At 34.2% G+C, this 12,986-nt stretch overlaps 1 protein-coding gene across 1 annotated transcript in view; it reads right to left on the bottom strand.

The window, feature by feature from the left end:
• Positions 1–7,871: 7,871 nt before the first annotated feature.
• The window catches only part of LOC121130290 (inactive dipeptidyl peptidase 10), a 463,275-nt gene continuing 458,160 nt past the window's right edge, over positions 7,872–12,986 (bottom strand). The window contains exons 15-17 of the mRNA XM_071893684.1: positions 11,075–11,235; positions 10,379–10,590; positions 7,872–8,050 (exon numbers count right to left, since the gene is read on the bottom strand). Coding sequence (XP_071749785.1) covers positions 7,940–8,050; positions 10,379–10,590; positions 11,075–11,235 — 484 coding nt within the window. The 3' untranslated portion in view covers positions 7,872–7,939. The remainder of the gene's footprint in view (positions 8,051–10,378; positions 10,591–11,074; positions 11,236–12,986) is intronic.

Below are 12,986 nucleotides of genomic sequence, written 5' to 3'. Positions count from 1 at the left end.
GTGGTGATAGATTTTGATCTACCTACAAAACCCGTTGGCCGTGGTATATTTTGCAAAATAAAATGGAGTTTCTTGTGACAATTTCTTATCATACTATAGTTTGATTGTCCAAATACAACTTAAATTTTAATAAAAATATACTAGATCAGGCTTGTCTAGCCTTTTAATATAATGGACCGCAATGGGACTTCAAATATTTTAATGGGCCACAGAACCTATGAAGTTAAATTTCTTAAAAAATGGCGATATAAAATAATGCTATAAAATAAAAATTTATTTCCATTTTAGATCAGATATAAATAAAGACCAAACTGTTTACAAAAACAAAACTGGCAACCTTTTTAGAGTCTCAGAAAATATGAGATACTGTCAAATTCATATTTTTCAATATTTATACGTATTATGTGGGTTCTACGGGTTTTGATGGTATTGTGCTAATTTTGCTAAAAAATACTACTTTAAGTGAAAATGAGTAGTAGGCTACAAGTAAGCATTTGGCGGCCGCAATGTTGTCCCTCATCCACAGGTTGGACATCCCTTCACTAGATTATAAAATTGCTTGCAATGAAATTATATCTTAATCAAATACTTAATGATCAAATTCCTTGCAATGAATTGTTTAATAATCAAATTACTCAAAATCATTTTACTTGACAATGTGAATTAAGTTAAAATGACCATTGACCACTCTATTGTAAATTTTATAGATTGTCCAGCCATTTTGCACATTGCCCGCTCGGACGGGCATTTTGTAAAATGCACAATCTTCCACATTGCCTGTCACATACTTTTTTCTTTCTCTATGAATTATGTAGTAAGTTTCATTAAATTAATATGAGATATTAATACACCTTTGACCTTATAATAATAAAGTATTTAATTCATAACAATGAGAATATATTTATATGTTAGTTACTGAACAAAAAATGATGAAAAACTTCTTTCGGACCTTATCAATTACTCATATCCTCAAATTCTGAGTTTAGAAGGATTAAAATAATCTATTTTTAAGTAATACCATTTAATTGAGCCCGGAGTTAGTAAAGTCGCATGTATATACGTACGGAGTTGAATTGATTTTGAATTAGAACAAGTTTAATTCAAATAAAATGAAATATTCCCCCATTAGCGTTGGATTAATAATGTAATTAATTCATTTTGATGAACAAGATTCTTATACATTTGGGTTCGAAATAGAACCACTAAGAAGCATCTGTCAGACTGTGTCATTCTTCTATATCCTCCTTTATGAGCTTAAAAGGATCAAAATAATGTAATTTTTAGTAACTATTAATTCGGTATATCTAATTACTATGAAGTAATAATTATGTTTGATGAGTCAGCAGAAACGCAAGTATTTACTCAGAGAGTTAAATTTATATTGATCTATGATTTAGAACCGGGATCTCTAAAATAGAGAAAATCAATTTAACGTTAAATACATTGAATGTAAATTGATTTTTCATTTTTCACCCACTTTAATTTTTTTTTTTCAATCCGTTACTTCGTTTAATCGCACCATTTGCTGGAAAATAAGTCATCTCCAGATGGTTTTCATAATTATTAATTAAGTATAATGGAGCAATTAACAGGTACAATGGATGTTTATGCATTTATTTATCTAGTATCTTTCAAGGTATCTAATCAATGTGTTTATGCCCAATACCTAAATTTTAACTCGACGTTGGGACCTTCAATCTTTATTACTGCATTATTTAAAGTACTTTGTATTAATTTTGAATCTCTTTTTTTTCTTTATTATCGGAAGAGTGTGGATAGATATTAATACACTCGAATTTCATATTATATACTTCAATTGCAGGTATTTAAAAATATAATATTTTGCACAATACTTTATTCTGTAATTCCTCAAAATTTCATTCTATTCTCTTGATGTTGAAGAAAGTTGTATTGCTTTATTGAAATATCATATTTTATTAGATCACAGATTTTTGTGTAGGTTTATAATGTAAACAGAACGAAAAAAAAAAAAAAAATGAAATTTCGATGTTAAATTGGTAAAATCTTCCTTAATATTGAAGCTAGAGACATGATTTTGGTACCAAAATATCTTTTTTACCATTGTTTATTAGATGAAATAGGTTTAAAGGAGAAAAAAAATGAATTTATATCTTATCTAAAAGAAACTCAGATTTTTCAAGACCATGTGATATGAATAGTCCACAGAAAGTGTGCTGATGGGCATTAATTTTTAACTTATTTGAACTATGTTACTTCTAAATTGTTTGATTTATTTTCAAAAAATTATGTTAAATATATGAATAGTCAGCTTCATTCGAAAAAAATGAAGACAGCCAAAAAATAATGAATCAGGGGGAAAAATTAAGGGCATTGTTGTAATTTTTGGTAATTTGTACAGGATTTATTTCTTCATAATGAACGTGGGTTCTCCCATATTCATTCGTAGGTGAGAAGAGAGTCAACTGTGATGCTGGGGCAGGATCATTCTCCTGTTATCTACGACATGCCGATACAAAATCTTCAATTTCATCGTCCAACTTGAGCCACAAGTAGCACTTTGAGCCACATACTTCATTTTTACGATGACTCGATATGAAAAATGCAATTCTTCAACAAACTTGCTTTGCAAGGGAAAATAGTCGATAAGGGGTACACCCGAAAATTTATTTGGGAGTAGACCTTTAGAATGTCCTGCCTCATACACCCGAACTAACAGCCTCAACAGCGTTGCAAAGCTCTCGATCCTCCGGTAAAGCGGAAGAAGGTACGATTCAGAGGAGCATGAGCTCGAGATAGATCTAAACTGCCGTAAATCTGTGGGGTTATCCAGAAACGGAGGATTGTTGACTCGTACGCAAGAAAAAGAATCTGCATGGGAAAGATTGATGCTTTTCACAGGCTCGATTAAATAATTAAACCACGATAACAACATTGCACCCCGAGGGAGACGGGTAGCAACAAGACTTGGCAAGTCTTTTATGAGTTGACGATATACAGTAATGGTCTGTGGCGCATCTTGATCTTGAATTGAGTGAAGTCGGCACAAACCCGAACACTTCTATCTTGTATGAGGACAGAAACAATTGGAGAGGGCCATTTTGAACAATTAAAATTGGAAATGTTACCACGCTTCTCCATCTTTCGTATTTCCAAAGTGAACTTCTCACAAAGTGCCAGTGGCACTGACGGGCTCTAGTATACCAATGCCAAGCATTGTCTTGAAGGTGAACCACGGCATGCCTCATTGTACTTCCTTTTCGAATCATCGAATCTAACCTTATATCTATTTTTTAGGACCTCCACTGGGGATTCCATAGAAATAACCGTATTGGATACGTTAGGAGAATTGTACAGCCTAACCAAAAACGAAATCCAGGAAACCCCGAACACCTAAGATTTACTGCCCAAGAGAGACACAATAAAATTACGACGAACAGGGTTAGAACCATTTAAGGTAACCCCCAACCTGACAGAACCCAGAGTCTTTACTTTTCTACCACCAAAGACTTCAATTGGACCAGTATTTTTAACAACCTTTGACCTGTCCATCAGATATTTAGGTAAAATATTAACATTTGATCTATGTTCTAGTAAAAATTTAATTCTTCTCCCATTTGTCATAAAGAAATCATAGGCTCTCCCTAATGCATCATTTAACTGGAATAAGATAGAAGAACTCCTCGAAGATGCAGATAACGGACAGTATATCCTGAAATGGCCTAGTTTCCCACACCGAGCACACACCTGCCCCGGACATTTTGACTTCTGGAAGAGATGTTTTCTCCCTCAAAACTTGCAATTCTCTCTATCCATCTTTAAATTAACCCTGGAAGGTTACCACATCCTGTTAGAACGATGGATACCTTTTGGGTCCTTACATTTAGATGCCATGACAGATTCACTTGATCCCATTTCTGTAACGTGGCTGACAGAGGTTTCCAATGCTCTTTCTATTGGCAGTTCGTCCGTCGACTTTGTGCTGCCCGCCTCGAAGATAGTTTAGTGGAGCAAAAGGGGAAGAAGTATTCGTCGAGAATAATTTCGTTCTCGAACGAGACCTCGCAGCTCCCACACGAAAATCGGCCAAAACTTGCCTGGCCATTCATCCGAGTTAAACAGTCATCCATAAGCTCCCCGACTCCCTGTTTAATCTCAGACAGCCAGAAACGTTCGAATAGTAGACTTTCCGTTAGGGGGAAAACATCACGAACGATTTTATCTTCAGGTAAAACAACAATTTGTATGTTGTTGAACCATTGCTGGACCTATGTCCCAGCACAGTAAGGCAGGATATACTTTTACCGTTTCGGGGACAATTCCCTAAACAGGGATTTCGTCCAACCATGACGACCATCTATGGCCTTTCACGCATCATCAATCACGAATGAGGAAAGCTGTCATATCCCCAGCTGTCCTGTCGTGCCTGACACACAATATCCAGGGGCTTGAGTACCATTACTAAAGACGAAGGACTTGGGATCACAGCTACAGCCTTCGATATAATCACTCACTAATGCCGCATACTCCAGTTTCTTCTTTTTCCTCAACTCATCCTCACTTCCAAGTTCCAACCGGGAACATTCACATCTCAGCTCCGCAAGCGTGAGCCTGAACAATAATTTTCCCATCTTAGCCGTCACTTATAGGGCTCCAAGGACGCTAACTGAGTATGCAAGTAACGGCCCAGAGGAAGAGCTAATAAAGTTGACGCTGGGATTGGAGATACAATCATACACTAACTTATATTTGTCAGGGATTACTATTTAAAGGATATACCTAAAACTACGATAATACACATACAAGTAGACACTACTACTAAAAATGTCCATTGATTAACTATGGTTATAAATAAGGCCTACGTCAAAACCATAATAGTAAATAGAACAATGGTGAGACACAACGAATAACATTCATTTACTTATTTTTTGAATATCGCATTAGCGATATATCCACCTATACAGTAGAATATATTTTCCACCCCTTCAACTTAAATATAATTTGATAATTCAATATTTGATCTCATGCGAATAAATTCTGTTTTATCAACTTGTATTTTATTTCCATCTCCCACCTTTTTACTGGCAATAAAGTATCGCGGAGAGTAGAAAATGACTGGATGTTAGTCACCAATAAAGAGTTGATTCTCATTTTCCTTTCACTTTCAAGAAACTATCTACAACTTAAGAAATAGTTTCCTCCCTCAAGCTGTCTATACCATCCAAAGTGCCTCTCAAGTGATTCAGAATTGATCTTCCGTAATAAAATAAACTTGGCTTCTATCTCATTTCAAAGATAATTGGATTGTTCACTTCAGTCAGTCCCCTTGTGGTTTGTAAGACAGGCAAAAATGTTTCAGAAAACAGTCCTTTCTAGCGAAGAGACATATCTTTAGCCAGCAGTATACTACCTCAACAGTACAATTAGTCACTCTATTTTAGCCCTATGGTAAGTGCCCTTGTATATATTTTGGAATAGTTTTTAATAGTGACGATTGAGCATATTAAAATGACTAAAAGTTGGAGCTTGGATAATTAAAAACTATACTTTTACTCTAGCTATAATTTTAAGATGTAACCATACTTCCTTTTTATATACTTGGACGTTTGGCTTTACATCAAATAGTAGAAAATTATTAAATATATAATATTAGAGGACAATCTAAGTTGGAGCCAAGGGAAATGTTTTCAAAAATTATGGACGAGTACCTATTGATATAAATTTTGATTTGAACATATCCGTCCAAGTTGTTGTTTTTTAACATTATAAGATATTCATACACATTCATTTTCAGAACAGCAGAATGGATATTTGAGTTTTACTATTAATCATAAATTCAGAAAGCTCCTACTTTTTTGATTTTTAATTTAGAACTTATAATATAAGAGATAATTAAAAGTTGGATCTTCTATCAAAATAACCAATTCATGTAAATCATATATTTACAAAATACCTCTTTATATACAAAAATGAATTCAGATCCTATTAACTAATTTACTAATATACCTATTTATTATTTGTTTTTGAATTTGTTAAATTTGTTAAACTGTAAAGTTTTGTTTGAAACCTTAAAGATGTCTTCCTCTCTTATTTAATTAAATATGAAACAAAAAAAGAGGACTTCCTGAGCCGAATATATAAGAATTAAAGCCTTAGAATGAGTTCACGCAAATTAATAGCTTTTCTCATACACCGTGGGACATATTGAGTTGTGAACCTCAAACACGACGGCTTATATTCCGAAACTTTGTTGTTGAGTTGATATTAAAAAGGTGTCTCACACTCCGGATCCAAATCCCTAACAGAAGGGCCAAGAGGGAAAAAAGCTTAGAAAATAAACTAAATTTACGAAAAATTAAATATGGAGCTAAACTTCCTTCACTCGCAATGTGGAGTAGGTAAGGCACAGTAAAAAATTATTGGAATTGAATTTGAGTCTATTATGAGACCTCTCTAAAAAGAAAAGCCCGAAGAAAAAGTCTTCAGAAGCGCACCCTCCATTCAGAGGAAAGTCATCTAAAAAGCTTGACTGCCTCTGAACAACCGAAGATATTAAAAAAAATGGAATATTTATATTAATTTTTTTCGTTTCATTTTCTACAAATTATAACTTTTTTACAACTTATTTTGCAATACTACAGTACATTATATTAGAATGGATATTTAAGAATACATATTTCTAAGGAGATTAAATGATATACCTATATGATTTAGTAGATAGCTAGTTGGTAACCAATCACACTGAAATAATTTCGAGTCACATGTCCATCAAATATATAGTTGATTGGAAGTAAAGTATTCAGTCAAAGTTCCCATCTCTACTTACCTAATGTCCATGAGCATCTGAGTATCAAGGTGAAGTTACCTCCTTCAATAAGTTACCTTTCTAACACAAAAATATTTTTCAAATAGAAAAACTTAATCTAACTAAGAGCTTAGATCTGTGGGTTCTACAGACCTAAAAAATTAGATGAAAAGACGTTTTTATTGAGAATTTCATACTCTAAAGTTGTAAGTAATTTTTTTGTTTTTTTTATTTCTTGATAAATCAAGTACAATTTTGGAATGAAAATATCCATTTATATAATTAAAATACATATTTTCTTTCAATTCTTGGAGAATGGCTTACACAATGAAAAAAAATCTTGTTAAAATTTTCTGGAGTTAGTTGTATAGAAAATTGTACACTTTTATAGTCCTTGACCTCTTACACAAATCCCTTTCTTATTTCAATATATTTTGTTAAAATTTGTCCAAATCCCTTTTTTTAAATTGAAAATAAGGTAGAAAATGACATAGACTACAATCTGAAATTCTGTTCAAGCTGTTATCATAACACGTATTTTTTTATTAAAGAAAGAACATCTATATATAAAGTAGTCACTAGTGCGAGTGCTCATGAATGAAGGGGGATAAAACAGACGATTCGTTGGGGAGTTAAAGTATAAGTTTCTGAATCTCATTTCATATTAATTTTATTTTATTGAGCTTGTTCATAATTACCAAATATTAATTTGTATTTGTTATACATGAATAAATAATTGGGGGTAGGATTTTCGAGATGAGTATTATCTGAAGTTTCAGGTCTAAAATAAGTCTTTTTCAATTATTTCAGTTTAACCCCTCGGCATATGAGCCAAATTAGTCCCAAATGGATGCTCATCTCGGATCCTACTCATACTTAAGAAATACATTTGATTATAGACACCGGAGTAATTCTTGATATGTCATCAATAAATATGGAGTGAATTTTACGCTTATTTCCTCACACGGCTGCTTGCAGCTGATATAATACAACGTCATGAGAGCTTTGTACTACTTTCCTCTTAAACATTGTATGTCATTTTTTCTACAACTCTTAACTATTAAACAAGAAATTATCTCACTAAGTATTAGATTAAAACATATATTTATTTATCTCAAAAAAATATTTTTACAGAAAAATGAAAATTAGTATATTTTACTCTTCAATCACTGGAGGCTTATAAAAACATTTTTCAAGGAAAGAACCCACAGAGCGATACAAGTGATATTTTACTCCTTCTAAGAAATGTCCTTCGTCTGGGTAAATCTGAAAAAAAAGTATATATTATTAAATATGAATTAAGAATGAATCAGCAAAATGATACAGCTAACGTTAAGTTTAATAGTTGATTTCATACACGTCGTTACCTTTTGCTGTATCAAGCAAAACTTGACACAACATCCACAAGTCATGACTAAAAATTCCGCAACTTTACACTTAGATGGGGATATTTTTTAAATTCACCAAAGTTTCATGACAATCTGTTCTTTAGTTTGTGAGTTTTTGTGGTTATTGTGATCCTGCTTTTGTTCTTTCCAAAAAAATTGATCAAAAAAAATTTCTTCCTTTAATTTTATACTGCTTCTTTGATGGGAAAAAGTACCGTCCAAACTAAGCCTTTGCTTGAAAAGTGATAAAAGGTACTCCGCCCCATAAAGAAAATTTAAAAAAAATTGCAAAATAAACTTGTTTTCTTTGTTAAACTGGCGCTTTTTGGCCATGTCTTATATTTCTTATAATTTCTTTTTTAATAGTGTGATAAAAAAAATGTATTTAAAGGGTCTAGTTTTACAATTAAGAATTTTCGAGACCAAGACATAAATATTTTTATTTCTTAAATTAGTAGAGATATATACAAATCCATTTATATACAAACGTAGGGACCCTCCATGAAACTAATCATTCAATCCAACCATCCTCAGGCTCAACGACGGCCTCCTACCTGTCGCAGAACCTGTTACAACCCTTGATCAGGTGATCTTTACTCATATTGTTCACAACCTCAATAATGGAAGCTCTTAGAGAAGCCAAATTGTTGGACTCCCTCTCCAAGACGCCCAACACGAAATAGTCCAAAGTATTGCAGTGTGGTGAGCTAGGGGCCAAATTTCCTTTACCAGAACATATCCATATTGTCCGAAAGCCAATTTTGTACCCAGATCGATCTACCTTCTACCTTGCTGGTGTTCCCATCCCTCCGGACTCCTTGAACTCCTTTGCGACTTTACACACGGTGGTAGAGGACAACTTGAGAAAGTCGATGATCTCTTTGGGTGTACGGAATTAACGGAGGATGACAATGATCGCTGCACGACGGTTGTACTCGGAGGACATTTTCAACGCTTTGAATATATAACTTTTACAAAATTGTCTGCTGAATCTGATAAACTGGTTTTTAAAGCTGTACCACTAAGCGTTCCCAAGAAAAACCCGTTTAAAAAAACTCTTAATCGTAAAGCCACAAACTGTACATTAATTTCAAATCCAAGTATCTCCAAAATATAACTTTTTATCTTCTCTATATTCTCTAAAGGGCATTGCTGATAAATTGAGAATTCAATCCCGCCATATTAAATTAAATCAAGTTTTTGGCAAATTCGACACTTACTGGGTACATAAGTAATTTATACCATCACATTGGCACACTCTCTCGGGCAAATACGCCAACTTAAAATTTATCGTATGGTCATTTATTGATCAAATCTAATGAACATTTAAAAATTGATGGATCTTATGTTTTGTTTCAATGGACGTGACCTCCTCCATCTTCACCAACCATTGTGATCCTTTGCCTGAATCGTTCAACATCCTTGGTGACATGTATTATTTGGGATCATATTGCAATTCTTAGTGATGCCAGCCTTGGGGGAGCTAACACTGAAGTAGGAGGGATTGTTGACCTGTTCTTGAAGGATGCCCATAGATTGTACAAGAGAATGACCATATCTGGAATATTGCTAGGGCAGACTTTAGCCACGAGGCAGAGTCCTGTGCAAGTACTACTATGTTCAGGCCATACTTCTCCTTCATTCAGGAGAGCAATTCGTCTTTAAGAATCTTCAGGAACTCAGTTGTCATGATCTTAATTCCAGCATCGATAATTGAGCCATCTCTGACCACAGTTTTAAAAACCCTGACTCTGGCCGAATTCTTGGACTTCAAAACCTTCCTCTATTATTACAGGGGATGAATCTTGCATTCTGCCGATTAATTTCTACGTCCACCACAATTTTTTTCTCATGAAAATGTACAATGACTTTTGAAGCCCTCTTGTGCTTCATGTAGGTCAAAATTTTTGAACAGGGTATTATAAGCTTGGGTTTTTCTGTAACAAATTTATCATATGAAAGAATAAATTTACCCAGTCACACATAAAGCAATTTGTAGGGTGAAGTTCAAAGTGGACGCCGAGATGTAGCCGTTTGACATATTGCCAATTTATCTGCATAGTCTTGTGTATATATTGTAAATGACAATCAGAGCTAATAAATAACTTTAGAATAAAACTTGTTGAATCGATAGATGACTGTATACATGCACGTTTTTTCATTGCAAATCAGTAAAAATAAATACCTTCATTTAAAACTACTGTACCTGTTGTTCAAAGTTGACACTGTTATAAACAAGGGCTTTTGCAAGCAGCATACTATTTTGAAAATGAACATTACGGTCTGCCGAACCATGAGCTAGAAAAATATTTTTGTCAGTTATTTCAGGAATCCGTTTGATTAAATTTGCATCTTCATAGCCTTGTATATTGTCGGAAGTAGAAGGGAATCCCATGTATCGCTCCGAGTACGAAGACTCTGTAAATATATTGTATCAAAAAATATGTTTAGGATTATGAAATGTGTCGGATCAGTCCTAGGGCTGATTGCTGAATCTGTCTCCCACCCCCCTTTCAGTCATTTTTTACATTTGATCTTTTAACTCTTCAAGCGCTCCTTCAGTCCTAGTTATTTTTATAGCCATTTTTTATTCATAAAAAGGAGGGAATATTAAAATAAACGAAGAAAATAATAGCTAGAAATTTAATAAATGAGTTCTAGCTACACACCCTTTACTTTAAACTTCAGCTATCTTGTCTCTTAAAAGACGTTATATTTAATAGCTACGGACATACTTAGTTACTATGCCATTTCAGCTGTTGTAGTTAGTATAAAACACCGTAAGGACTGTTCTTAGGACTGACAAATTTTATTATGACTTACTGATAGGACTACAGTCCTTTTAGTTTTTTTAGAACGATCCAACACTGGGGATGATGTATCTAGAAAAATGGCAACTCACCGTAGTATCTCCAGTCTACAACAGGCGAAATAGATACTCCACAAATTAAAAAATCCGCCTGCCTCATGGTAAGAAGCATTACAGACACATATCCTCCATAGCTGACTCCGCTTACTGCAACACGTTCCTTGTCAACATATTTCATGTTGTTGATAAAATATCTATGAAAAGAAAATGTTCAAATATATTATTCATATACAATATTCGTCCAAAAATATAAAATATAAAACTGGGAGTATATATTACAAAAACGTTTATCATTTTTTACTTTATGTGGTTGACAATTCAAGGATATTTTTTTACATAAATTGTCTTGATTATTCATTCGTAGGCTTCCAAATTGCACTTCCGCAAAAGTTCCGGGACACAATGATATAAAAATATTGAAATAGATGATCCCCTTTTAAAATTCAAATTGGAGTCAAATATAGTCTCATGAATCAAATAGGTACAAGTTGTAGACTATGTAGATATTGATAATCTCCTCATAAATTAAAAATAATCTTAAGATGTTAACACGTTCGTAAAATTCACCAAATTTCGGGAGAAAATTAACCTAACTTTGAGATCCCCCCCTGAAAGCTATGATAAAAAAGCTAACCTGATTTTTGGCTCAGTAAAAATCCTACATATGTAGAATATGTTGCCAAAGTTTCGTTTCCATAAAATTTGGGGAATTTTTTAATTCTTGATTAAATACATCACAGTGTATTTCAATTTAGAAAATAATCTACTTTTGACTTCATTTTTGGAATTATCATTCTTAAAAATATTCAAGTTTAAAATTCAAAGAGGTAAGCTCTTTTGGATTACCAAATATATACAACATATGTACATAAATCTAGTAATAAGACAATAAAGTAACACTGAATTTTTTTGATTCAAAAAGGGACCTGGAAGAATATACATTTCTCATCAACGACCCACCTGCTGAAATTCGCCACAATTGATAAAATCATGAATTTGAGGTTGTGTGCCAAAAAATATCTAAATTTGAGAGGATCGGGCTACACCAACCACTGATCTGACCTATAAAAATATGTGTAGAAACTTTATAAATAAAAATACCCGTTGCAAATATCTTCCCAGAGTTTCAACACTATCAACAAATACTTTCAAATAATTTATGTTTATTTTGACAAATCAGTTAAAGAAATTGTGTAAATATATGAATATGTGATAGCACAATCTAATGCAGGGTGTCCACTATAAATTAGATCTACTTTAAACTTCATCCAGATCCATAATGTGGATATTCGGGGTTAAATCATACTAATATAAAAGGTTACGAGAACAATACACTATAACTTCCACCACAATTGTTTTGACAACAAACAATAGTCCTCATGGAACATGCAAGGAGAGACGTCATCCTCGAATTGGCTCGATCGGGGCACAAACCCTCTGCTATCTACAAGCTTCATAACTACCCCAAGACCACGGTGTACCGGGTCTTCAATGCCTGGGAGGTTGAGGGGAAGGCCTGCCGCAAGGCCTACAACATGAGCAGTGACCAAATCCGCACTCCCCGCTTCCTTGAAGGCCTCTGGAAGTCCATCAAGGCTTCGCCAGGGACTTCCCTGTCCAGGTTGGCCAAGAACCGTGGAGTGAGCAAGCAGCTGGTCTCCACAGCTCTGAATGAGGACCTCGGGTACAGGTCATACCAAAGGGCCAAACAACACATCCTCACGGGATCCATGAAGGCCACCAGGCTCACCCAATGGTAAGCGTCTCCTCAATGACCTGAAGAGCCATGGAGGAAGAATCATCTTATTCTCCAACGAGAAGAACTGGACTGTTAACAGAAGCTACAACGTCTAGAATTACAAGTGGCTTGCCAAGGAGAGAGAAGATGTCCCTGCGGTCTTCACCACAAAGTTCCCGGCCTCCGTGATGACCCTGGGTGTCATTT

This window comes from Lepeophtheirus salmonis, chromosome Z (assembly GCF_016086655.4).
Source record: "Lepeophtheirus salmonis chromosome Z, UVic_Lsal_1.4, whole genome shotgun sequence".
In the NCBI taxonomy this organism is placed as follows: domain Eukaryota; kingdom Metazoa; phylum Arthropoda; class Copepoda; order Siphonostomatoida; family Caligidae; genus Lepeophtheirus; species Lepeophtheirus salmonis.
Note: the sequence above shows the minus strand (reverse complement) of the source record. Positions and strands in the feature narration are given on the sequence as shown.